This window comes from Orussus abietinus, unplaced genomic scaffold (genome assembly GCF_000612105.2).
Source record: "Orussus abietinus isolate OABI.00-Male unplaced genomic scaffold, Oabi_2.0 scaffold7, whole genome shotgun sequence".
Lineage (NCBI taxonomy): Eukaryota > Metazoa > Arthropoda > Insecta > Hymenoptera > Orussidae > Orussus > Orussus abietinus.
Genome location: NW_019394453.1, coordinates 2,379,865 through 2,407,258, shown reverse-complemented (window position 1 = coordinate 2,407,258; position 27,394 = coordinate 2,379,865). Strand labels below are relative to the sequence as shown.

At 38.9% G+C, this 27,394-nt stretch overlaps 6 protein-coding genes across 9 annotated transcripts; 4 read left to right on the top strand and 2 right to left on the bottom strand.

The window, feature by feature from the left end:
- The first annotated feature begins 150 nt into the window (after window positions 1–150).
- Window positions 151–2,033, top strand: LOC105703995 (splicing factor 3A subunit 3). The gene is made up of 2 exons (XM_012432822.2): window positions 151–544; window positions 677–2,033. The coding sequence occupies exons 1-2, from the start codon at window positions 332–334 to the stop codon at window positions 1,964–1,966; spliced, it is 1,503 nt and encodes a 500-aa protein (XP_012288245.1). The 5' UTR covers window positions 151–331; the 3' UTR covers window positions 1,967–2,033.
- A 1,893-nt stretch (window positions 2,034–3,926) lies between these two features.
- On the top strand, window positions 3,927–6,620 carry LOC105704003 (periodic tryptophan protein 1 homolog). The gene is made up of 11 exons (XM_012432830.2): window positions 3,927–4,172; window positions 4,254–4,312; window positions 4,464–4,603; window positions 4,723–4,905; window positions 5,027–5,134; window positions 5,209–5,383; window positions 5,466–5,624; window positions 5,702–5,810; window positions 5,896–5,986; window positions 6,066–6,302; window positions 6,377–6,620. The coding sequence occupies exons 1-11, from the start codon at window positions 4,110–4,112 to the stop codon at window positions 6,565–6,567; spliced, it is 1,515 nt and encodes a 504-aa protein (XP_012288253.1). The 5' UTR covers window positions 3,927–4,109; the 3' UTR covers window positions 6,568–6,620.
- A 58-nt stretch (window positions 6,621–6,678) lies between these two features.
- LOC105704057 (YY1-associated factor 2) lies at window positions 6,679–10,778 on the bottom strand. Of its 4 annotated transcripts, XM_023432417.1 has the most exons (4): window positions 10,644–10,728; window positions 9,376–9,681; window positions 8,775–9,260; window positions 6,679–8,691 (listed from the first exon to the last, which is right to left on the bottom strand). In XM_023432417.1, exons 3-4 carry the CDS (start codon window positions 8,949–8,951, stop codon window positions 8,353–8,355), a joined length of 516 nt encoding a protein of 171 aa, XP_023288185.1. In that variant the 5' UTR covers window positions 8,952–9,260; window positions 9,376–9,681; window positions 10,644–10,728; the 3' UTR covers window positions 6,679–8,352. The 4 variants fall into 4 exon arrangements, with proteins under 4 accessions (XP_023288185.1, XP_012288358.1, XP_012288357.1 ...); XM_012432935.2 differs by lacking the exon at window positions 9,376–9,681 and having other exon boundaries at window positions 10,644–10,778; XM_012432934.2 differs by lacking the exon at window positions 10,644–10,728 and having other exon boundaries at window positions 9,641–10,270.
- A 151-nt stretch (window positions 10,779–10,929) lies between these two features.
- On the top strand, window positions 10,930–21,753 carry LOC105704052 (WASH complex subunit 2). Its single transcript, XM_012432927.1, has 12 exons — window positions 10,930–11,020; window positions 11,231–11,368; window positions 11,525–11,713; window positions 11,795–11,943; window positions 12,029–12,392; window positions 12,468–12,597; window positions 12,680–12,868; window positions 12,957–13,285; window positions 13,450–13,772; window positions 17,507–19,020; window positions 19,228–19,349; window positions 19,438–21,753. The coding sequence occupies exons 1-12, from the start codon at window positions 11,018–11,020 to the stop codon at window positions 20,956–20,958; spliced, it is 4,971 nt and encodes a 1,656-aa protein (XP_012288350.1). The 5' UTR covers window positions 10,930–11,017; the 3' UTR covers window positions 20,959–21,753.
- Window positions 14,390–15,040, bottom strand: LOC105704059 (venom peptide Pc). The gene is made up of 3 exons (XM_012432938.1): window positions 14,896–15,040; window positions 14,671–14,770; window positions 14,390–14,554 (listed from the first exon to the last, which is right to left on the bottom strand). The coding sequence occupies exons 1-3, from the start codon at window positions 14,957–14,959 to the stop codon at window positions 14,455–14,457; spliced, it is 264 nt and encodes an 87-aa protein (XP_012288361.1). The 5' UTR covers window positions 14,960–15,040; the 3' UTR covers window positions 14,390–14,454.
- Window positions 21,754–22,407: 654 nt separating the features above from the next.
- LOC105704055 (fatty acyl-CoA reductase wat) lies at window positions 22,408–26,966 on the top strand. Its single transcript, XM_023432437.1, has 6 exons — window positions 22,408–22,582; window positions 24,629–24,807; window positions 25,764–25,857; window positions 25,907–26,136; window positions 26,218–26,475; window positions 26,603–26,966. The coding sequence occupies exons 2-6, from the start codon at window positions 24,641–24,643 to the stop codon at window positions 26,694–26,696; spliced, it is 843 nt and encodes a 280-aa protein (XP_023288205.1). The 5' UTR covers window positions 22,408–22,582; window positions 24,629–24,640; the 3' UTR covers window positions 26,697–26,966.
- Window positions 26,967–27,394: the final 428 nt, after the last annotated feature.

The window sequence follows — 27,394 nt, the reverse complement described above, 5'->3', positions numbered from 1 at the left end:
CGCACGACTTTCCCCCTCTAAAAATCCGTAGCGGGATTTTTCCCCCTCCACTACCCCGCTCGGCCCCTCACGGCCGCAAGTGTAAGCAAGGGGGTTTGGCAATGAGGGAAGGGGAAGCTGGAGACATCATGGTGGGGACATCGAGAACTTTTACCCCACCCCTCTTCTCACTTTTGGGAACGGTTCAAACTTTAAACCGCTTCAAACGCTTTGTAACTGACAGCGCTACAAATTTGCGTTTATTTGCCGATTTAATAGTTATCGGTTCTTGCACTCGCAGTTTATAAAAGCCAACGTGTCAGATCACGTATAAGGTCCTGCTTTTTAAGACATGGAGACAATATTGGAACAACAACGTCGATACCACGAAGAACGGGAACGGTTAATGGACGCCATGGTGAAGGAAATGCTCCATAAGAAACCAGGGCATCGAGAAAATATCAATTCAGAACATCGTTTAAAAATGTTGTTAGATCAGTACATGGATAGTACTATGCATGTGCAAGACTTATACGAAGACAAGGATGGCCAGCGGAAGGAGGAAGTAAGTTCTAGGTTAATTATATGCAGGGGTTGAGATTGAAACTAGTAATCGAGTTGTATTATTTAATGCATAATAGAAATGTACCTGAGCGTAATTCCATCCTTGTTAATCGTCTACTTATTTTTGTTTTAGGTGCAAGCATTGTCGGGCCCAAATGAATTTTCAGAATTTTATTCTCGTTTGAAATCGATAAAGGAATTCTATCGTCGACATCCCAATGAAATCAGTGTTCCAATGTCAGTAGAATTTGAGGAGTTGGCCAAAATGAGGGAAAATCCAACCGACGAACTAGCAAATCTTGTTGAATTTACAGATGAAGAAGGCTATGGAAAATATCTTGATTTGCACGAATGCTACGAGAAGTACATTAATCTCAAAGGCATTGAGAAAGTCGATTATATTACTTATTTATCGACGTTTGACCATTTATTTGACATTCCGAGGGAGAGGAAAAATGCGGAGTATCGGCGATATGTAGAATGTCTACTTGAATACTTAGTAGATTACCTGGGCAGAGTCCGTCCTTTGCATGACCTTAATGCTGAAACTGATGAAGCGAATAAGGAGTTTGAAACTCATTGGGAAAATAATACCTTCCCAGGATGGCCCAAAGAGACCGGAAGTGCCATGACACATGTCGGAGCTCATTTAGAATTATCTGCCTTTTCATCTTGGGAAGAACTTGCTTCTCTTGGATTGGATAGGTTGAAATCGGCATTAATGGCACTAGGATTGAAATGTGGAGGCACTTTAGAAGAAAGGGCCCAGCGATTATTTAGTACAAAGGGGGAAGCTTCACTTGATCCAAATTTGTTGGCCAAGAATAAGCACAGAAAGCCAGGAAAAGGTAGAGATGCCGAAAAACAGAAAGATATTGCAAGATTGGAAGGACAAGTGTACAGGTTAGCAGAGTTAGTATCTAGTCAGCGTGTTGCTACGAGGGAGAATGTTCAACGAAAGCAAGCCAGAACAGAAGGTGAACGGGGTGATTCAGATGCAGAGGCCAGTGCTAGCGAATCGGAGGAAGAAGACGACAACGAAGTCCCTTATAATCCTAAGAATCTTCCACTTGGTTGGGATGGTAAACCTATTCCATATTGGTTGTACAAGTTACATGGTCTTAACATTAGCTACAACTGCGAGATTTGTGGTAACTTCACATATAAAGGACCCAAGGCTTTCCAAAGACACTTTGCAGAGTGGAGGCATGCACACGGTATGCGGTGCCTAGGTATTCCAAACACTGCACATTTTGCAAACGTCACGCAAATAGAAGATGCCCTTGCTTTATGGGAGAAACTGAAGGCTCAGAAACAAGCAGAACGTTGGCAACCAGAACAAGAGGAAGAGTTTGAAGATTCCCTTGGAAATGTTGTAAATCGCAAGACATACGAAGATCTGAAACGTCAAGGTCTTTTGTAATGTATTATTTGTAACTCTATTTTAAGGTGTACATAGTATTCTTAATAATCTCTGAATTGACCCTGTATTCTATCAGTGATTATCATATCCATCCTATTCCTGGTAGGATTTGATCAACAGAAAACATTTTTTTTATTCATCCCAGATTAGAACCAATATCATATTTTCTTGTGAAAAATTAAATTTCACGAGCATCGCGTTCTTAGGGCCTTCATAATTACGTGCTAAGATTTCAAATAATTCCGTACACCCAGTTTGGAAAAAAGTTTTATAAATATTTTTACGTTTTATGCATATAGAATGATCCTTTCATATTACCTTAATTCAAGTGGTGGCAGAGATGAGTTGCATCCGCTTTGACTTTACTCTTCACTAATCTTATTTATTTTACGAGAAAGTGAAATTTTATCTTAATTAAATTCTACTTCACAGCTAGTTCGCGGATCGGTGTCATCCCATAAGGATGGTACCGATCCCCCAGGTCCCGCCACGAGGAGGCCGCTGCGATTGGGACCCGCCTAAGCATAGGCACCTAGTTCCGTTGAGTTCCCGGCGTCCCAGGAACTCACAGAACCAGGATTTCATAACCCATACAGCACACCACTCGCATACCATACGCATCCGTCCATACAACACACCACTCGCATACCATACTCATCCGTCCATACAACGCTCGCCGCAGAGTACAGGGTAAGTCGCCGAGTACATTTCCAGTTAGCATTGAATTACGGATATAATTTGCCGGAAGGGCATACTACTTCTAACGCGAACAATCCAGCAGCTTCCACCGTCACCGACGACTAACCCGGCTCGGCTGTCGGCCCGCGAATACGAGTTTCAGTCGACGGGCTTGTCCCGGCTTACAGCAGGCAGAGCCCCCGCGGGATGCCGCCAGAGCGAAACAACGTATCGCGCAACCGACAACCTGAGCCAGGTAGCCTTGCACGCCGTAGCTTAGCTACGACGTACTAGGTGCCGACGGAAGCTGCCGGATACACTAAAGGTACGGCAATGCCGTACCTGCAAAAATCTACTTCGGTTAGCACGCAAATCCGAAATTACTAGCTGCATGGAAAGGTACCCGACAACGTCCTGTCCGCAATTTACAATCACGCACGCACGCAATGAGTGCTTCCACTTTTAACTACGTTAAGCTACTGTCATACAAAAAAAAAAACACTAAGTGGAACCACTCGCGCAGCTATTTGCGAACCGGTGGTTTCGAACAATAGTTGGAAACCACCGATCCCCCAGGCTCACCACGTGGAGGTTGCTGCGCACCGAAGCCCTTTACGAGCGTAATAAATTAAGTTAAATATATTAAGAAAGGGAACGGAAGGGAGGGGGGATGTCTCCCATAAGGCCCGGTTTCACAACCCAAGTTAACCGAAAATTGATTTTTAACCGTTAGGTTAAACCGTAGGTTAAAACTGGGGTTAAACTTCAGTTAAAATTCGGTTAAACTTCAGTTAAATTTCGGTTAAACTTCAATTAAACTTCAGTTAAACTTTAGTTAAACTTCAGTTAAACTTCAATTAACTTGAGGGTGGAACCGGACCTTAATAGTGCTCCACATACATACAAGTGTGTGTATGTGTGTGAGGGCAACGGCAGAAGCAGGTAACCCGATGTTTACCCTTCGGAAGACCAGAGGGTAATGATGCTCCGAGCGCGCGCTCGGCCTTATATAGGGTCCCCGACCCCGGCATGCGCATGTGCAGTTCCTTATCACACCTTTGTATATTCCAATTTTGGAATTTCTTTATAATAACGGAATTTCATGGCTACGGAACCCTTTTTTAGGATCTTTATACTCACGTTATAATATTTCAAACGATTAGGTATGTACACCTAGTTTTGTGAAAAATTTCCTTATCAACCGACGCTCGGTTGCCTCTTTTGGATGTGGCGCCTCCTAGCAAGTGAAGGCTGTATTAAATTTTGAGAAAACTTCTGTAGCATATTGTTCGTCATCCTGGTTTTCGTGTCTATGGACCGGCCATTAGAAACAATTAGAAATGTTTACTCTCTGTTGAGGAACACGTGTTCACTCGTGTTTAGTTACCCTGAACAGTTCTTACAGAGTAATAATTTTTTACTTATTATGAAGACGTTTTAAGTATTATAAGATAGAATTGTAAAGATGAATATCATACCTTGCACGACGTGGGTGAGGAGAGGAGTGGCGGCGGCGGTTCCCGATAAGGTTATGTTTTTAAACATTAATACGATTTGTTTGTTAAATTCAGTAGAATGTTTTGCAAGATAGTATTGTTTAATTTTATAGGTGCAATTAACGCCACAAGAATTAGAGAAAATTATCAAAGAAACACGGTCTGAAATAGAGTGAGTTCTTACAATACTTCATCGATATATAATAAATCAGTTTTATTGCGAATAAAATTGTTACTGTTCTACGTGGTATTCACTATGGCACTTTTTGACGTTTATTCATTGAATCACTATTTAAGTTAATCAGGGCTCATTTCATTTATAGTAAACAAGAAAGTGACTCAGAGAATGAAAGTAATGCAGAAAAGCAGCAAACCAGTCAGAAAAAGATGAAAGAAAGGAAAATTGATTCAGAAAGCGGTGGTGCCATCGATGAATACGATTTTGATAATTACGATAACGAAGGTTCCCATTTTATGATTTTATTCTTAACGGCATTACTATTATAGCTTTTATTTTGTAATATACGTTTGTAACAAATGATAATACTTATTCTTTGTCATGATAGGCACTTTATGTTTTAGATGGGAATGTGCATTGTAACATTGGGACTTTAGCTCAATTTAATGAGAATGGAGTCGATCCACTAGTTACAGTACCCGACGATCAAGAGGATTCAGAACACGAAGATGATATCATTAAACCTGATGACAATCTTGTTTTAGTGGGGCATGTAGAAAATGATGCTAGCATTTTAGAAATTTTTGGTAATTATTCATATATCATTAAGGTAGATTACTATAGTGTTGCGGTGACCTTAAAACTGTCAAGGAAACGTCAATATTATGACTCACGTATGAAATCTGGTAACTGTTTTTGTAATTACAGTGTACAATGAATCGGAAGGTTCCTTCTATTGCCATCATGACCTTCTGTTGCCGTCTTTTCCGCTTTGCATTGAATGGTTGAATTTTGAACCTGGTGATACGAAACCAGGTAAATAGGAAATATCAAAATGCAATGTTTTGTAAGATATCTAATTACTTTTATTATATCTCTCATTATCTTAGGAAATTTATGCGCAATTGGGAGCATGAGTCCAATCATAGACGTTTGGGATTTAGATTTAATTGATTGTCTGGAACCAGCTTTTAAGCTTGGCCGAAAAGCCAATAAAAAGAAAAAGATTAAACATATTGGTCATAAAGATGCTGTTCTGGATATAGCATGGAATACCAACTACCCGTTAGTATTAAAGGAAATAACACTCATGATTTATTAATGTTCTTTGTATTGAATTTACTTTTATTTTTCTTTCAAAATGTAGTCACGTTTTGGCCAGTGGCTCTGCAGACGAAACAACTTTACTTTGGGATTTAGAAAATGGTACTCCAGTTACAAAATTCAGTGTTTTTCACGAGAAAGTACAATCTCTTAAGTGGCATCCCCAAGAAAGTCAGCAATTGTTGACAGGGTGCGGTGATAAGTATGTTTAATTTGTTAAATACATTATGGACTTTTATCTCTACGAAAGTAATACATTATATTGAAACTATTTTCTAGAGCGGTAAGATTGTTCGACTGCAGAACTGACGACAGTTTTAGAACTTGGCAGACACCAGGTGAAGTTGAAAGGGTTTTATGGAATCATTTTGATCTTAACAATTATTTTGTAAGTATCTAGTGTACGTATATGTGAAAAGTGTAAAAGAATGCGCCTAGCTTAAATCATTACAACATATTTTCTTGAAAAATAGGTTAGTACAGATAACGGATACATTCAGTGTATTGATATTAGAGAAGATAAACCAGTATGGCAAATGGAGGCACATGAAAAGGAAATTACAGGTGGGATTATATAATTATTAAATTTAATATTACATTGATTTTAAAAAGATTCTATTTCATTGTTTTGTTCCATGTACAGGTTTATCTCTCAGTGCAACTTGTCCCGGTTTTTTGATCAGTTCCTCAAACGATGGAGTTATAAAAGTGTGGGATTCAGTAAATCCAGCAGACACGAAGCTTGTGTGGGAGAAGAAGGCTAATTTAGGATCTTTGTTATGTACAGCTGCAAATCCAGACATCCCGTTTGTATTTGTAGTTGGTGGGGATAATAGGTCGCATAATTTAAAAATATTCGACTTTCGCGAAATATCTGAAGGTGAGTGATCGGATGAAGATGCAGACCAATTTGAATTTTCACAATGTGTGTAAATTGTTTCTTTTTTCCCATAGTCTATGAAGTGTTCAAAGACAGGACATTAATACAACTCCCCAAGCTTGATACATCAAGTGTTCATAAGAGGGAGGAAATGATGGATGTTACCGAAGATTTAGGATTCATAGATTTAAATCCAGACTTATCGAGTGAAACTCAGAGGAAAAAGAAGAAGAAAGCGAAACATAAGACTTTGAAGAATTACTGATGAAAGGTATAATGTAACAACTCTGTACAACAATAAAGTTCTTTTTTTACAAAGCTTAACACTCAGTAGTTTTGTTTCATTGTGGTGGTAATAAGGTTCAACGACAAGAAATTACTTATATATTTTATTTTACAACAATGGACAGTTGCACTGTTTTTTATTGTACATCGTTCAATCTCAATACCATAAATGCCCTTTATATATATGAAATATGTACAAATTATGTTAATAGCAATAATTTATGAATTTCCAGTCATTTGTATAATTACGATGCCATCTATTATATGTTATTATGTCATGCATGAACATAATGCTATTTTCACGGAATTTTATATTGAACATAAAGTAAGAAAATATAAAAACAAGAAGATACGTGCAATGTGATACGAGAGGAAGCTCTTCCATGAAAACTAATTATTCAACAGTTTGGTGAAAGATGGCATTTGTGTTTATAAATAAATGGGCATTCAGTATAGTCGCTATGGAAATATTTTCTGATATTATAATCGATTTAAATCTTGTCGATAGATCTTTCTAGAACACAAAATTAAATTCAGACGTGTTCTAACATTTCTTAATTACAAATGCATTGTTTTTCTAAACTAAGAAACTTAATTTAATATTTTTTTTTTTAATATCTAAATCCTACTTCGGTACATTAAGAATTTCATAAACACAGGTATAAAACGATATATTCCCGTATAATTAAATCATAAAACAAAAAAAATTGAATAAAAATATGAACACACGTAATGATACATTACATTTCGAAGTCAATTCACGTTGATCAACGAGACCTTTCGTGATACATATGTTGATAAATTTTAGTTATATACAGTCGATAGACTAATTTATGTAACAATAAATTACCACAGCTTCGACTACATAAGTCTACAAAGTTAGCATGTAACGGTACAATGAGATATTTTATTACCAACATTAAAAATGAGCAGTATTATAAGCAGTTAAAAATTGACCAAGTAACATTTAATCATACATTTAAAAGGGTGTCATATTTTACATGTATGAACGTTCAAAATGAAAATATTGTTGGTAGGTAAATGAAACACATTGAACTAAGTAGATATCGAAGTTGAGTTGTGCCTATTTAATACCAAGTAAGATCAGTCGACAAGATTAAGCTCATGAAGACATTCATGTGGTTATTCTTTATCACTACGCCACTGCTCTTAAACTTGCAACATATTGACATATTTTTTGTCACAATTTTAATATCTAATTTGACCATCTTTACAAACGGCTGCTGATGATTCAATGTAATACAGTCGGGAATAAAATGACTCAAGAAACAATTTCGTAACAAAAGTTGTTGCTTGATTTTCATATTAAGAGAACTTGGGATAATGACATCATTAGAGCGTGCTCTCTGGCAGTGATGCAAATTGTAACAAATATTTCTACGCAATTTATTCTAGTAATGGACACATTTTCATTTGGAAATCGTAACTTATAATTATTTCGTAGCTGTTAATGCAGCCAAAATGTTATCGAGTAGAATACATGATCAGATATCAAAGGCATGTCTACCATTTGATTTAATTGTGCTGGGTCAATAAATAAAATAATTGTTATCAGTTCAATAACATCGTCATAATGTTTCCATTAGTAGTATAAATTGACTGACCGTTTATCGCAATCTGTAATGTAGAGACAAACTGATCAATTGTTTCTAAAGGACATACATTGTGGATAATAGATGATCGATATATGCTATGCAATATATTAATAAGAATCCTTCACACAATTGCATTGCTTAGCAACGAGCTATGCATCAGTTCCTATATCCAGACTTCTCGAGTCCTGATTAGAATCGTGCTGGCTTCCATTTTCAGATGAAGCACTGCTGGATAAACCAGACTGATCAGAACTCTTCTTTATCTTGGGCTTATACTCTGTGATAACGACAGTAACATTATTAACCGTAACTTCGTTGGTCTGTGCCGTACTGCGGTCAATATTTTTGAGACGAGGAGGATGTCTACTCTTGCGCCTTGGCTTATCCAACTTGCGCTCCTTTTCTTTACCAGTACTCGTTGTACTGCCCCCACTTCCTCCTTCTTTTTTCCCTGGCTTCAGAAGTGGCACATACTGTTGCTGAGCAACCTACATTTATTATTAAGATGTATTTTCTTGTATTTTAATTGCATATATTTTTTGTATACAATAATAAAACACATCGTCGTTACCTGTTGTGCCACCAACTGAGGGTTGATGCGGGGTTTCCGCGTGGAAGTTCCTTTGCGGACGTCACACATGAGGCACTTGAATGCTTCTGCTGTATTTCTATATGTGCAGACACTGCAGTCCCAATAATTTTCTTCCAAAACCTTCGCCTGACGTTTTCCGCTTCCCGAATGGTTCATTGTTCATCGAAGTCAGTCGTACGGTGCTGTACCTTCTCAAAAGAGACTTTGCCTCCCCGTGTGCCTCTTCGGCTTCATTAAAGGTGATTTCATGAGCAGTCGGTAAATCCTAACAATGACAGAGCTCCAAAAGAGCCAACGTAACTACTAAGCCTAAAAGATAAAGGTTAATCTAAGTCGATGTCGAATGCATCAACTTAGTAAGATGCATTGTGCTCTGGTAAGTTTTTTGGTATTGCACCGACCAGCCACATCCCTTAGCCATAACAGTCTAGTGTCGAACTTCATTGTTGTCTCTATTTGTCAAACCTGAAATAAAATATATAAATAAAAATGTACATGATATGTTCACGTAATGTTTCCAAAATATTCAAATATATTGTTTTAATTATCTCGTTTTAATAGGATAATTAATAAGACTAACGTGATATCTACCGCCACCATTCTTGCCATTTTGTGATAAAATACAGATTAATGTAGAATGGTATGAGGCATAGGAACATTTTTAACTGATTTATGAGCGCAGGTGGTCGTAAAAGGATTAAAGAATATCAATATAGTAGGTGACATTAAATGGACCGTGAAATTGATTAAATCCACTCTTCCACTCTTCAAATAAGGGTACTCGAAGCAGGAATTAAGCACATGCTCGTAGAATTTTATAACTCATAATTGGGCCAGATTCTTACCAAGCCAAAGTGAAAAATATCGTAATGCAACCTTGTCACATCTGCAATGACAATTTTCCAGTTATCCTACAGAGATTGGCGTTTTCAAAAAATTTTCATTTCGTTTCACGAGGAAGCTGCCTTCCCTTGGCCCTGCTTAAATGCTTGCGAAACATGTTTCGGAAGAAAACAGATGAAAGTAACTGTTTAGATGCACCAGCACCATTATTGCGCGTGCAACGCGCATTCGTTGACAGTACTATCGATGCACTACGTGAGCATACCGATGCACGTATGCATGCCCACATGCATTTCAATGCTCGAGTGAAACTCAAATTAATCTAATAATGGACCGGTCCTTTATATCTAGAAAAACCAACCACTTTCCCATTTTTTACAGATGCCCTCAAGTTATCATCGTGCGGCAATCGGGCTAGCACTAATATATAAACGACTTCCACATAATGAAGTATTGACAACAATCCAAGCGCCGTTTTCTTCGTTTTCCAATCGTTCGGACAGCGAAATATTGGAACTGAATCAAATCCAAAATGGCGCCGGTTTCTTAATGCCGCGACCGTCAGAACTTTAACAATTCGATTGCGTACTTGGGAACTCACATTCAGTTAAGGTTTTTGTATGAAAACGATACATTTTACAGGAGGTATATTAATGCGCATCATATTTATGAAACACTAGAGTTTTGTTAAGCTATCTTTAATTTTCGCGCAGCTCGGAAAGCGGAATGTCGGAATTGGACCGTAGCCAAAATGGCGGATCGTGGCAACGTTGCTGTTGCCAGTTCTGGGCCAAGTCACTCATGAGCCGCGGGGTTTAAATGATATAAACAAAACCGATCTTTGTTTCGTAAATAATACGTTTACAAGATTAACAAAAGCAATCGTGTGGGCGTACGAGCTTGCGAAAATGGAGCACGGTTGAAAGATCGGTGCGAAAATGGTAGCCCCGTTAATTTTAGAACGTCTTAATTAAATTGATTGGAGTAGGAAGTGTTGTTGATTACCTGAATTGCTCATAATTCATTTGCGGTTCTTCTTCTCTACTTCATCGATATGTCGATAGATCAAGTATTTACAATGACTGCAAAGGTGTAGAGGTGACGAAATATGTCTTATTCGTTTCGTTCTATCGCTTCGCATTCCATTTTCCTTCATATGTTACACGCGAGAAAAGGATTGTATTTGAATGTAATTTAAAACTCGATTCTGTGTATTCAGCGGTCGATAGATATCAAATGCGGCGGTCGCGAGTGTGATAACAGACATGGTTAACCTCTAATAACCTCCAAATCGAATTTTCCCTTTTTTTTTCGTACTCAATGTAATTTGTAACGAACTCATTTTTGCTACCGTGCCACGGTTGAATACCGACATTAAGATGGTAAGTGTGTTCATTTTATTATGATTCAATTAGATATTGCTTAGATTAAGTTAAGAATGAATTCAGGGTATCGCTTTACTTGGGGCTAATGTCAGATGCAGGGAAAGTGTATGTCCCTGTATCATTTAATGTATTTTAATTCATGTGGCAATAAGTGTTGAGTTATATTAGTAAATGGCAAGGGCAATAATTAATGGCATTATTCAACAGGATGTGCCGACAGGCACAGATGAAGTTGACAAGTCATGGGATCATGCTTGGTCTACGGATGAGATAAGAAGTAAACGGAGAGAGTGGAGTCTTGCTGGAGATGCCGGACTTCTGAAGCATCTGCAACAATTTTCTCAGGTGTTCATTTATATTATCTGTATTGATGCGTTGAATTTATTTTTATCTTAATCTATAATTTATTTAGTACTGATTGAACAAATATTTTTTATGAAATTATGTATGCCTAAAATTATTTATTGCGTTATAATAAATAGAGCTTATTGCACTTTGCAGAACCTAATATTTAAAGCTAACAAGACTCAGGAAACATTAAATTCTCTGACCACCCAGTTAGATGAAACAGCTTTATTTATAGATAATGTCACTAACACATCGCTAGCCTTGGCAAATACTCAGTTCATAGAGAGTCGGGTTAGCGAGGATGATGTTGAAATGGAGAAACCGAAAGCAGGCGAACATCAGGTGAGTTATTTTTAACATTCATAAAATCCATGGACAGTACTGCAAGAGCGGGACTGGACTCAGTAATTGGATTCTGCGTAGAAAGCGAAGAACGAGCAGACCACTGCAGATTTGATAGCTACTGTGAATGAGAGTTTGCTTCAAGGTTTAGAAGTGTTGGATAAAAAGTTTGAGCGATTGGAGATCGTTCCTAGTGACAGCGAAGATGAAGGCGATGATGTGATTCCAAGGTTTATAATTGCATACAAATTTTCTTCTTTGTTGTATACTCTGTTTTGATTTTTCTCATAAACGTCAAATATCTTCTTTTTGTAGCATTATATTAAGGCCCAAAAATCCTTATGAAGATCGTCCATTGCCATATGTGATTGGATCTGAGAAATGGAAAGCCTCTAATAAAGTTGGCTTAGAAAGCAGCAGCAGTGAATCCGAGCAAGCAGAAGAAGAGGAAGAATCAGAAAGTAATTACGATGATGAAGAAGAAGAATCCGTTATGAATTCAAGCAATCTTCATAAGTCCTTGATAGCCAAATTATCTTCTGCATCGAGTGAATCGAATGATTTTAATGTTGATAGTAATAGTGTAAAACATTTAAGTCAAGGACAGCTTCAACCTGAAGTTAACGATAAACATGATTCAGATTCAGAGACAAGTGCAATTACCAATGGTCCCCCGAAGGTAAGGCAGACAATTATTTTAATCCATTTGTTTAAATTATCTCATAAGAAAATATTAAAAGAGAAATTCTTTCAGATTTTGGGATCGAAGAATGAGGCACCTTCATTTGCCGATGAATTGGCTAAAAGGCTGGGAAAAGTCATGCCTACTCAAGATTTGCAAAACATAAAAGAAGCTGCCGAGTCATCTATTAATCGTTCAAAAGGTATTATGAACTTATTATTCCGATCAACATTATATTTTTTGTTCTTTCTTGGCAATTTTACCTATAATTCAAATGATTGCAGATGAGCTTTTTACGCCAGAAGATGAGGAAGATATATTTAGTACTAAGTCGAAGAATCTATTTAGTGGTGGTAAAGGTTTGTTCGACGATGAACTCTCAAATTCTCTTTGGAAGAATGCACCTTTAAATACTCCAAAGACAAATATTATTCCTCCTAGTATCGATGTACCACCTCCGATGAGTTCTGTCTGTACGTAAGATCCATTTACATGAGTTACTTAAATTTCCTCATTTTACAAAGAGTGAATACTTCAATATAATTATATACGTTTTTATAGCATCGAAACCAAAATCTGAAATTGACGATTTATTTGGCGATGCTGATTCTGAAGATTCCGATGATATATTTTCATCGAAACATTCAACGAAGATACAAAAGCAGATTCCTACCAGGGACCATGCAAGTGCCACAAACTCTGGAAAAAAGTGGCTTGGCATCGCAGCAATGGATGGATCTAGTCTCACGACTAGTACACCGGAGACTGAGAATGTTAAAGATTCGTTCGGTGCTGAAGCGGACGAGGATGATCTCTTCAACGAGGCTAAATGTGAGAATAAGCGAACTGCTGAGATAACACCAACGGAATCAAATAAGACCCAAAGAAAGGTAATCTGGCCTGTAATTTAAACTACAAGTTACTTGATATTCTGTATAACAAAGAGAAATAAAAAAACTAACCCAAGCTTTTAGTAAATAAAGATATTTGATAAGCATTAAATTCCATTCTTTTATTGTTAAATCTTATGTGTTACAAATCTGTCTTCTTTTAGAAACCAGTCGCAGGGGTCTCAATATTCGGCGACACGAACATTGCTTCCGATTTCGAAAAGAAGCTGCAAAGTATGATGCCTCGCCGACAGTCCTCGGATTCGTCTGGTGAAGTGACGCCAAGTAATGTCAGTCAAAGTGGCAATGCGACGAATTCCGGCGATAATATGCTTAATGCGAGGATAAATGAGAATCTATCCGAAATAAGTTCCATTGCGGTTGGAGGACACGTACACAGATTGGCAGAGCACGTTGAATCCAGCGATAGCAGCGGCATATCAAGTCAACCATCGAGTATCAACATTACTTTCGGTTCAGGCTTTGGGTACGTTGCTCTTATTCTGTTTTTTATCGGCTAGTATTGGAAGTACACTCTAGTACTATTAGCTCTAACATAAAACGATACAAATTTACGCAGTTTATGTGCAGTTCCGAGGTCATTTATGACAATGTTGCTCGCAGTAGTGGTCGAACAGCCAGTAACGGGTTTTAAATGATGAGTCAGATATGAACTTCAAAATATTTGTGCGACAAGGATGGTCACACAGTTAAGAGAAAAGCGATGTTCTCTCGAGACTATATGTCAGCGATTTTGACGAAGCCTTTCGCCGATCTTTCCCTCTGTTTTACCTTGACTCACACGCGCACGATTATACGGACATCATCCTTGGCAGCTTGTCATTGAAACGATGATCCAAGCATTAGTCACTAACTCGTACAGAACGTCGTATTAGAAGCTTGATTCTCGTTTTTAGTTTCGTCTTTCATAAGAGATAAAGCTTGGTCGGTATAGAGCAGCTCGAGCTTCTTGTACTCTCATGCAATATCGTTCAGATTGCGCTTATCAGTGATTCAGTGAGTGTTTAACGGTAAGCATATGTGCATGCACGTGCATACTTGGAAACGAAAAGGGCAGGGTCAAACAATTAATTCGGTCTCTTCTTTTTTTCATATTTTTCCGCTGCTTTATTAAATATTTAATAACGAGTACACGCTTTTTTCCATTATTAGTTGCCACATATGGGCCGTGGACAACAATCTGGATAAGGTTTGCTCAAATCCGTTTCAGTGTAGCCGAGCAGATTCTCGCAGGTTGCTAGTGCGCATCTAAAATAAAAAATGCAGTGACATTATTAGATGCGGCACAGATTTAGTGATGGAAATTTTCAGATGACACTTGATTGAAGAAAGAAAAAAAAAATTAAAATAATTAGATTACTCACGGAACTGCACTTAGGTGACCACCCTCGTGGCAGGTGTATCTTATGCATTTGTCAATGTGCACACCTGGTGGTACCATTTTGCCTCCCACATTGCACGCAGCTGTAACAGACGTGATAAACAATTATATTAAGTAATTGGTACATAACGTTATCCTGCGGATATTAGTGCTAATTCGTGGAAGAATAATTTACTGTATATATTATTATTAAATTAATTCGCTTCACCTTCCGCGTTGGTGAACAAGCAGACGAGCAGGGCAAGTGCACAGAGAATAGCTAGACTTCTCATTTTGGACTCTCTGTGCTTAGAAACTTTACTTCCTCTTAAGACTGATCTTTTCCTTGATGAGCATTCCTTTTATACGCCATGTCCCCTCTTTCTGTTAATTGATACGACGTTCCAAGAGTGTAGCATCATTATAAAAAATTTTACATTTCCTCTTGTCGGAAGGTTTATTGACGAGGTCTGTACGTGAGAAACCTGTTATTCGATGTGTCAAAATAGGCGAAACAATCGAGCCTATGTGTTCTCATTTATGAGATTATCCATGTTTATTATCCATATTGTGGAGACAGGGCGAATTTATTTGTTGCTTTATCGATTCTACTTGTTCCTATTGTGAAATCACTTTTCGATGGTAAACATCATTCATTATCATCAAAGATAAACATTATCATAGGCGGTATATAATTGTGAAGAAAGCGATAAGGAGCGAGCAGTTTACGTCCATCGTCGTGTATTAATTTTTCTTTTTTCTTTCTGATATTTAACTGGACGAAGAAAGTTACACAATGTATGGCTAAAGTCCTCTGGTGTTAAAAGGTGATCGTGTCTGTTGACTTCGACCTGACGCTCACGTGTTTGTCCTCATAAATTTGGCTACGCATTGCGTAACGTAGAATCGAACGTCAGCGCGCATATAAAATAGCCAGGACTGAAAGCCTCGGCATTTATTCGAAATAAAATAAGTTTATGGTTAATTACAACTTTTGAAGAAAATTAACATTTTCCTCATGCGTGGGAAAATCACGGCGACTGCCTTATAGTGTTTAAATGGTGCAGGAGGTTATCGAATCTAAGTTGCCTTTTCGAAGAAAGGTCAGAGTTGTGACGGGCGCGGTTCTTAGTCTAAAGATCAACTCTATTAACTCTAAATATTCCAACATTTACATTATTACTAATATCTTAATTTCCTTGCACGATTTTTCTTGCCGACGACCCTGTCATTTTTTTAATTGGACGTCAGTTCAGTGACAGTTTCCGCGTCAACGTCATATCAGCCAGGGTTGATAAAAATCATGGTTTGTTTGGAAAAATGAAAGAAAAAAAATCACTAATATTTTTAAATCACGATTTTTTTTTCTTCTTAATTTCTGCAAATTTTTCAATATTCGCACAATGGTTCACGAGTCTGCACCTAATCAGAAGCTGGTTGTCTGATGCTGCGTTTCCGTCTGATGCACTCTTGTCACTTGATGCAGGAACTGGGGTTGCCTTTTAAATGGACTGACATAAAGACTGCCGTTTCGGTGGCAGTTCCAACTCCGTTGCGGTAGAAAGCACGCGAATACCCTGATAACAATCACTGGAAATTTACGTAGATTTTTTACACACCTCGTAACTGAAGTTTCACCCGGAATAACGTAAAGTGGAGGGGGATTATAAATTAGAAAATGCATAAATGCCGACGATATTGTGTGTTCACCGTATTAGTGAATCTTTACTTGAATTAAATGCAGTATATTGTTACAATTTTCTTTAACTTAGATGATGAATGCGATATTACGGAGACAATGTAATTTTTCGGTAATTTATTGTGGCATCGAAATGACTGAATTCAGTTTGTAAATTTACATGGGCATTATATTGGTATTGTTGAAGCGATGGCAAAGATGGTATATTGATATATTGTTACAATTTTCTTTAACTTAGATGATGAATGCGATATTACGGAGAGAATGTAATTTTTTTGTATTTTATTGTCGCATCGAAATGACTGAATTCAGTTTGTAAATTTACATCGGCATTTTATTGGTATTGTTGAAGCGATGGCAAAGATGGTTTCTCTGTGAGCAGTCTAACACTTACTGAGCGTAATAGAAAATTGGGTGCGCCTTTCACTTAGAAAATTCGCCGTTCGTGCGCCGACCGATCGCAGGAAAGGAAAGTCCGTACCAGTGTCATTGCGCTAGTCGTGTCCGACAATCAGTCGCTAATTGCTAAGTGTTGACTCGTTGGGATAAGTTCAATCGCTGCTGAGCACATTCCATCGAAGATCTCGCATAGGTTTCGTCCTCAGTTTCGAGAGTATAGTGAAAAAGTTGCTCCATAAACATGGTTTTGCTACGCGTCGATAGATTCGTACGTAGTAATAACATAGTACATAGTTAATAATTACATTTCGCAAATTACCGCTTCTCTCGACTGTCTGTAACTCAGTATTACACACTTAAAATCTCGAAATCTCGAATGTTTACTGTTGAAAATATCTGTCTGAAATTTAGTATACACGTGGCCGAGGATTTTCAAGATACGATATTTTGTGTTATATTCAAAATTCTGAATATATTTATGCGAATTATTATGTAGAAATGGTGTTCCGCGGAATAGTCGTATATATTTCTGTTTCGTTGTTTCTGGTTTTAGTATACATTTGCATTCGGAAGCGAAAATGTCGAAAGCTTTTTAACGTTTTTTTTTATTTTCTCTGTTTCCTTTTCGATATTTTCATCCGTATATTTGTACGCTCTCCAACCAAGTCATCGAACTACTTGTATGAATATCATTAATGTGAGTCAGTTGACACGTTTCATAATTGTCTCTAATTGTTTACAGGGCGGATTTCCATCCTGTGGTGACATCTACCCGACTTAAGTCCGAGGAGATATTCCGTGAAAGAGTTGTCAGCGACAGTCTTTTCGAGGGCCCCTCTCGGCGACGTGGAAGCAACAATTCTGCCGGTAATTCTAACCGACCTAGGGAAGAGAGGATCGAGGAAGTGTCCGATAGGCAGAGCGACGTCTTTGAAAACGACTTATTCGGGCCGCCACCGCTTCCAAAAAGTGGCGACAAGTCGAAGTCAAAGGTAGTGTCCCTTTTCGACAACTCCGACTCTGGCGACGAGTTGTTCTCCAACACAAGCTCGGGATCGCGATCCCAGAAAAGCGCTGATTTTCTGGTGGCCACGCCGCATTCCTTGGAGAAGTCGAAGCCACCTCAGAGGAAGGGCCTCTTCGACGACGAGTTCGACATCTTCGGGTCGAAAGACTCCCCCGACGTGGACATATTCGGCAGGAAATCCAGAGAATCCATCCCCAGGGACGAAAAGCCACCCCCGTTAAAAACACTCGGCACGTCTGCAACGTCGGATAATAAAATGTCGGCAGAAGTTGCCGACTCTAGAGACCCGAAGGTCGGCGTCGATAAAAGTAGTGCCTCGAGGTCGCTGAACACGAGAGTCACCCAGAAGAGCAGCATCTTCGATCAGAGCGACGAAGAGGATGACAACGACCTATTCGGCTCGAATTTCGGTAGCAAGCCTGCGAAGAGTGAAACCACCACGAAGCAGAATTTGTTTAGTTCCGACGAAGACGACCTCTTTGGTACCCCTCCGGCCCTGAAAGAAAAATCGACGGAACCTCAAAACGCGTCTGAGCCGCCAAAGGAAGCTGTGAAAAAATCGAATGACGGTAAAAAGGTAAATGACACCGAGGAGGTGTTTACAGGCGAGTCGGCAGCTCCTTCGAGTTCTCGAGACCGGCTCTTCGACGATATTCCTGATGACGACGACGATGATCTCTTTGCGGAGAAAAAGCAGACGCGGAAGGTTTCCCAGAAGGAAGATGTTGGTACCAAGATGGGGATTGCTGAGAAATCCGGCGATTTTGCAGAATCAGTTGCTGAAGTTCAAGGGAAGGATGATGAAAAATTGAGCTCAGACTCGGAGATGAAGTCGGACCACCCGGTCGATTCAGTTGATAAGGTCTCAAGAGAGCCTGATGCACGTGGCTCTCGGATTGCTGACTCGGAAGAGGTGGACTTTAAAAGAGACGACTTTTTTAACAGTACCAATGTACGAAAAGATCCCCCTAAGTCGTTAAACATTAGGCCTTCGGTATCGGTGGCTAGCGAAGGAACTGCCCCCGTTCCCCGGAGATCCGTGTCTGTTAAAATAAAGAACCTTATGGGGAAGATGAGCGATCTGAAGATCTTGTCGCCAACCGATACACCTCCTAGCTGGAAGAAAGGAGAAGAAACCTCGGACGAGAGCAACGAAACCACTGATAGGGATAGCGAGGACGGCGGCTGCGTTAGTTTACCTAGCGATAGATCACCGCCAGAAAGCTCAGGTAATGCCTGACTCTTCTCACAGTAACTAAAAAGATGTTCTCCAACTTAAGGTGAAGTGAAACCCGTCATATTAACCCGAACCAAAACCAAAATGACATCGATAATATATTTCGATCAATATACAATTAAAGGCCTATTATTCACCTTAACGGATTTACATTAAGAAATATTTGATACGTCCAATTTATTATTTCTTTATCTTTCAGAAGACTGTGCGTCGCAGAAGCAGTCGTCCGAAGTCGCAGTTCCTGGTTCTCGGGATACAGAAGTCGCCGTCAGTTTTGATGGGCCAATTCAAATAGAAACGTTATCAGCAACTGTGTCGAAGGTTAAAATTTACATCGTCCCATTACATCGTTACATATACGTGTAAATATGATGAATAATTTTAAAACGTAATTCTTCTTTTTGCACAGAGTCGAGCGCGAATTCAAGCGAAAAGACGACCGCAGAGCAGACACGCTCGTCAATCGGCACTTCGACACAGTGGAATCGACTTTGATACTGTGGATACCACAACGGGTAACATCTTAGAAGTCGATCGTAGCGAGTTGATCACATCGGTGCATACCAGCACTGTTGAAAGAACTACAACGGAGCGACTATTCGTACCAGGAAGCATCGAAGGTTCTAATCGCACAGCGACTGATTCGAATTCATCATATCATGGAGACGACAAATCGGAGCTCAGCATCAGCAAGGAGAGCTCAATGAGCATTAACAAGAACACGTTGCTTTCTCCGTCGACAGATGAGGAGGATTTATTTGACGTCCCGCCCGACTTGCCCGAGGATCCGCAGAAGGAGGACCTTTTCGGCAGAGCGCCATTGTTGTCTCCGATAGAGAACATCGGCATTATCAAGAAAAGGAGCAACGTAGAAATCTTCAGAGACACCTCGATCCGTTCCGGCGAATCAAAACAGAGCTTTGTTAACGTAGAGACAAGGCAGACCTACAAGATCAGTGCCGAGGAGATATCCACGAAGGAAGATGTTACCAGCGATGGGTCGACGCTGATCGAGGACGAGAATGTTAAGGAGAAGACAAAGGATAGGAGTTACGTTAGAGAGACTCGAGATTCGATTATCATACAGGAGAGTCATGCCGAGACTCGCGAAGAAACGCAGACTGAGAGTGAACCAATTGATCCTTTGCGCGATGACAATCACGATCCCCTGAAGGACCCAAGCCAGTTGTTTGCATTTGTTACGAAAACTCCGTCACCTGAGAAAGGCAAGACCTTGTTGTTTCACGAGGATGACAGTCTGTTTTCCACTGTGCCGAAGATATCCAGCACGGAATCCAAAATTGGCACGTTAGATCTCTTCGCCGATGATGGCGATGGTGATCTATTTTCGACACCGGTAGCCAAGCAGGCGAAACCCATAAGCAAGGAGAAGAAATTAAGTCTGTTCGGCGATGACGATGATGACGATGACGACACGGATAATTTGTTTCGCTCGTTCTCGAAGAAAGTCGTCGATGCCGAGGAAGATACCAAAGTGAAAAGTAGTCCTGCGCAAGAGTCTGCAAAGAAAGATAAAGGTTTCGACGTGACTGTTGAGGTGAAAAAATCGAAAGAGGTTGTCGCTGAGGATACTTCAGGCAATTTTAATAAGGATAAGGATAAGGATTTATTTTCGACGGTCAACAAGACCAAAAAGATGCCGAAGGAAGACATTTTTGGCGGAGAGTCTAGCGAGGAAGACGACCTCTTCGCCGTTAAAAAAACTATTAAGAAGCCTGTGCAGGCGTCATCGTTGTTTCCCGATGACGAGGATGACGACGGTGATATATTCATGAAAGGAAATGTATCGACCGGTTTAGCATCGACGTCGGAAACACGGGCAGTAATTAAGAAGTCAGTTACTAAAGATCTGAAGAAAACTGCTGGGAAGATAGCTGAAGATCCACTGAGTTCGTTACAAGATGATTAATTTCGGAACGTAGAATGCGACTTTTATGGTTTACAGGTTTCTCGTGTATATGTTAGCGAACCGATTTAAACACGTGACTATGTATTTTGTAGAGGTATCCGTGTCCGATGATGTTTCCGCCCTTTTTTATTTCAAGTTATCGACATTTCTACATCCTGGTAACACAATCGTCGTCCGATCACTACAGATGCATAATTCAGTAACGTGTGCACGTGTTCATTGTATTTTATAACCTGGAGAACGAAGGTGAAATAATGTTTTTTTTTTATTGGGCATAGTCCCTTTTGTATGTACACTTTTAGTTTAAGGTGTATTAATATATCGTCGTTAATGATCGCGAAATGTGCATGCGTGTTTGTAAAGCACGTTGTTTGTATATATACCTCGAAGCAATAACTGTCGTCACCGTAGCGTTATTAGCATTTAATTGTGCTTTAATATAAAAAGTGCATTAAGGAATGGCTGGTATACATTGAAATTATTATCGCAGTATTAATGATAAAGATTTTAACGTTACATTGTTATCGGGTCGCTTTAAAAAATCTCGTACTATTTATACTATTCGTCTTATATTTACCACGTAACGATTGATAACACTTCATTAGAGATATATTGTATATGATTTGCCGCAAGAGAGCGTAAGAGATATATTTCTTTTTTTTTTGTTGTTTTTGTATTTATCAATTACTATTATTTTTTGCGTATCTCCTCCGTGAGTAGGAGTAACTTATAGAGCAATATTTCGGTGATCGCTTAAGAATAAGATCCAGAGAATAAATAATACAAGATTGAAAAGGTGTTCTTCAACTTTCTCAAACCGAAGGTCAGCTTTAGATACGGAGAATGAAATATTACTAAGTAGTTTAGATTACCTAATAAAAAGTGTAAAAGTAGCACTTATGATTATTTGGCATTACTGTGGTCGTAAAGTGTCGGGAAAATAATGCTGACCACAGATGTGCGTCACCCACGTAAAAACGTCACCTGAGGTTGAGAACTGGGTTGACCTCCGAATTCATTAACGTTGTTGTCGAATACTATTATTGAGGCATTGAGTGCCCCCATTTTTCGGTAATTGTACGCGTCAGTAATCCCCTAAATGAATCTTTCCTTTTTAGGAAAGTGTTCTACCAAGTTGCATCGTGCACAACTATATCACGGTCACAATGAAGTTGCACCGTTGCAGGGGATTTTTTTTTTTAACGGGATCATTGTCTCAACAGTTCTGTTAGATCTTTCAACTTTACATTTAGTATTGGCAAGTAGTCCTAGCGAATAATGCGAGGGAAGTGAGTATGCCAGATTGGAAATTCGTGGATGGAAATCTGAGAGAAATTCTTTGTTTTCACTTTCTAAAATTCCACGCATTGTCAGGCGTTTGAATAAATCCCAGAATAATTTGCTTAGCGTTTCTTTTTGTATTGTAGGCGACTTGAAGTTGTAAACTGCAAACTCACGAGGAGAATATTCATTACACCTGTGACTGCTTACTCAGAGGAATTGGAAGTGTTCTGGAATATCTGATAGTGGTTCGTTCGCGCCTTGGAAATTCAAGTTTCAGTACTCGAGGAAAGTTGTACAAGACATTTAAACAACGGACTTCTCTCGAAAGGATCTCTCGAAAGTGAGTACAGAATATTAAAGCAATGCTCAATTCGTACAATTATTCCTTTCCGATAAGAATTCTCGACTATCCTCGACAAAATGTTGGCTGATAGTTCCCAACTATTCAAAAGTAAGCAGCAAAAAACTGATTTTTATCGGCTTTCTTTCATCCTAGAATCTGAAGTTATTTTTAAGGATGAACCGTGCCATCGGAACTTAAATCCTTCCCAGTTTCTAAAACCACTTTAAAGTCAGAAAGAAAGATCGAGAATTTCCAGCCATCACAAGTCCGCCATCTTGAAATGTTTTAAACCTATCTCATCTTCAATTCTCCGTTAAAAATCAAATAAAACAGCCTCGTGGATAAATATTTCCTGCACCTATTCATTATCCTTTAAACTCACTGCGATTAAAACACGATTGACAATGAATTATTCCCCCAAGACCTTAACAGCCATCGTGAACATGGCAGTAAAAATTGGCGAACTAAATCTCCGAACCTAGGCCGCCATATTAATTTCCCTGCACTTGGTTAGCCAGTCTTTACAATTATGCCCACGTTAACTGTTACTTTAGGTCCCCACGAAAGTCTTTATTCCCTTTTCGTTTTTTCAAGCGATAAATATGAAATAACTAAAATCTAGGAATCCCCTCCCTGCCAAGTGCCTAAGTCATCGGCACTCACGCCGGTTTTACAAACTCTGTTGGTAGGCCTATCGATAGTCATTATTTGTCCGTCTCAGCGTCAGGAAGAACGGTCTTCTCCTCGTTAGGAAGTCACCGAGGTTCGTTAACTTATTCTACATCGATCTATCGAAATTAAATCATACTTTATTCGGTTCGAGTCACCCGATGGGGAGAGTCTTTTCGCGCGTTTTCCTCATCGCGGTTTGACCTTCAGTGATAACGCGAGTTGCGCTAGGATAACTATATTTCATATATCTTCAATTTTTTATTCCGCACTTTATCAACTGGAGTACCCGTAAACGTGACATGAAAGGATCATTCAATACGTATAAAACGTAAAAATATTTACAAAACTCTCCAAACTGGGTGCATCGAACCATTTGAAACTTCTTCACGTGATTACAGAGGCCCTAAGGAAGCATGCGGTGCTCGTGGAATATCATTGTTAAAAAGATAATGTTCCGTTATCCCGGATCAGAACTAATATCGCGTTTTCTTGTGATAAATGAAATTTCACGAGCATCGCGTTCTTCGTTAGGGCCTCCATAATCACGTGCTGACGTTTCAAATCATTCGGCTGCACCCAATTTGAAGAAAAGTTTTATAAATATCTTTACCTTTTATCTACATAGAATGGCCGTTTAATATCCACCTTAATAATCACGTAAACGTCCCGTTAACGGAGATTCGTTTAATCGGATACGACGAAACGTGGTCGTAAGAAATTTTCACCGTACTCCTAATCTCACGAACTCCTCGGGTTATAAACTGCAAGCCGTGCAGTTTGCCGAATCGCACGCGTACCTCGGTTTCTGGGGTTAATATTCACATAATATCTACCTGGCAGACAGTTGCTTCGAAAACGTGGACGGTCGGGACATTTCCGCCGGTAAACTGCGAATAAACGAACTTACAAATGCAGGGGAGGTCTCTCGTTACGGATCATGTCTGACGAATAAGGTATATCTTGCATATACATATTCATTATGGAGGAATAAATCTCACGCGAAAAGGGAGTAATTGGGAGTAATGATATTTAAAAAATACTTGTATTAAAATGATACGAAATGTTTTCTGTATCTATGATAAAAAATATTACAAAAACACATGGAGCTAATATTATATAAATATTATAGAGATAATATTCTAAAGTAAACGCTTGGCAAATATTTCAAATGTCTGTTAAATATTTACAAAATGTACGATATTCGTTAAACATACAGAAAATATAGGAGAAATATTTTGTGCTACTAGGGAATGACTGGGAATTACCTCTTATTTGTAATATTAATTTTCTTATGTGGACGATGCTTGGCTTCTACTGATGCTGGTACCTCCGTATCGGCCTTCTTCTAAAATCGTCTAACAATCACGACAGGTCCATTGCATAATGGCGGTACGAGGAAGTCAATCATACCTTCAAGATATGTTCGATGAACCGATGTTGGATCCTGATGACAATGTGAGCGAGATCGCGGAATTCTTCGCGGGATGCAACGTCCTTGTAACGGGAGGGTCTGGATTTTTGGGGAAACTGCTGATTGAAAAATTATTACGGTGAGTACGAGGAGTCTTAAGATAAATCGGCGAATTTTTCAGTTTCCTGTACACCGTATAATTTAAACGCATGATTTTCTTCTTTCTAAATGATGATCGATTTAATGATTTTCCGAATGTCGTCAAATATGAACTAGGGATTTCTTTTCATATAATGAATATTGTTAAATGTGAACATATGATTTTAATTGTTTTTCTTAATAGAGTTAAGTAGGAATGCGTCATCTTTTGTTCTGCTCGACATTGTTAAACAGGGACGCATGGTTTTTTATTTTACTGAATATTGTTAACCACTTACGATGGAAAAATGTGCCACCCATGTCAAGGTGTTTCTTTTTTATTTTAAAGCCGTTAACGACGTTTAGCACACGTCTCACGGCGAGTTACGGTGAAGCGTTCTCGCACGCGAATTAGCGAATTAGTTGCTAACGCAAGTGGTTAAATATGAGCGCATAATTATTTATTTTGCTGAATATCGGTAACTAGGAACGCATAATTTTTTGGTTGTCACTATCGCGAGCGTCTATGTCGTGTCTCCATGTTTTACAGATAATAACTCACTTTTCATAGTAAAGTTTAAACACCGATTTCGAGATTTTGTACTCAAATCTCCGTATTCTAGTTTTTGAAACGTTTAAAATGTATTCAAGGGCACCCGCTGGCATGTCAAGCCTTGATGACCCTCTTCGAATATCTTGAATTAAGTTAATTACGGATCTAATGGGAAATTCAGTACAAATGCACATCTATTTAACCTTTCATTATTGCACGCAGCGGTTTCGGAAACCGCCATTAATATGCATCGTGAAAGAATAATGTTTTATAGTAGTCGCGAAGGGACAATTCCGAAGAAGAATACGATTAAGGGAGACATACATAGAGGAACAGGGGTTTTAGTATGCAAATTATAAACCGAAGAAATGCCGATTCACAGACTCGCTGCGTTTTATTTACAGGTCATGTACTGGCATCAAGAATTTGTACATGCTCATGAGAACGAAGAAAGGAAAGTCTCCGGAAGTGCGATTTAAGGAACAGTTCGAAGATGTCGTGAGTCACTTCTTGATTATCCATAATCTACTCGTGAATAATNGACGAGCCGCCGATTTATAATGTGGTGTCGTCTTGTCAAGCTCCCATCACGTGGGGCGAATATATGAAAAAAAACGAGATTTACGGAATGGAGGTCCCCAGTGAAATGGTCCTCTGGTATTACTGTTTCACATTGAATAAGAGTCTGTGGATACATAACATCTACGTTTTCTTTCTTCATCTAATACCGGCTCTCATAGTCGACAGTTTAGCATATGTCACCGGCCGAAAGCCAATGTAAGACTAATGCAAGTCTCGTTTTCCAAGTAGATAACTTTGTGATATGTCACGTGCTACAGCTCGTCGAATTATTTGCAGATTATGGAATGCGTACAAGAAGATTCACAAATTCAGCGGGGTCATCTCGTATTTTTCCACCCAGCAGTGGACATTTCACAACAAGAGAGTTCAAAAGTTATGGGAAAGGCTTCGTCCTGCCGACCGGAAAAAGTTTTTCTTTTCCATTGGGGAACTGGACTGGGAAGAGTACATGCGTTATCATATCCGTGGTCTTAGATTGCATATTTTAAAAGACACCCCGGATACTGTAGACAAGGGGCGAATTAAGTACAGAAAGTAAGTGCTTGATGTTTAGGCTCAGTATTTTTTTTTTATTGGGTGTACTTTGCATGCATTAATACGCGTGAAATCTTGAATACGAAAAAATGTAGTAAAAGATTGTACTGTCAATTTAATTTTTCAGGTTGAAAATCGCCCATTACACGATATCGATCGTCGCAATTCTTTTATTGGCCTGGGCCCTTATAGCGATTGTGCGCTGCTTCATAGGCTGGTAACAACAAATGAAGATGCATTTGCTTTGTTTTTTTTTTTTTAATTGGAAAATCAGTGTCGCGTCGATCGTTGCGAATGTGTCATTATGCAAACCTACATTCGAGATCATTTACGATCCTTTACGGTCCTTTACGGTCCTTTACGGATCGTTATGGTGGACAGCAGGAAATTAACTTCTAATATACTTAGATAATTTACATGTATTTATTTAAGATCAGTGCATATTTAAACCATCAACGGATGAATTTTTCAATAAATCTAGTGAGTCAGAAGTTGCTCGTTTTCGACTTTTAATCGCCCGATGTACCTTACCTACGAATGGGATAACAGATTGCAGATTCCATGCAGAATCAGCATGATTACACTTTCATTATCTATCTGCATGGTGCACTATGTGGCTAGAAGCACGACGATGCTAAATCTTCTTAACTAGTCTACTAAGATTAAATTCTCATTCGATCGTAGTATCATTCTAGGTGAACTTAACATACTTCATGCTTTATTATGAAACATAGACGAATAATAAGGGGCAGGAGACTAAATTACAAGATGATGACATTGGACCCGTGCACCATGTGCAGTTTTTTACCGATGAAATTTAATAGTCATGTTTAGTTTATTCAGTTTATCTGGTGATTTGTACTTGCGCTTCATTTTTGGCGCTAGGGATTCTACAATATACAGGGTGTTTCAGACCCTG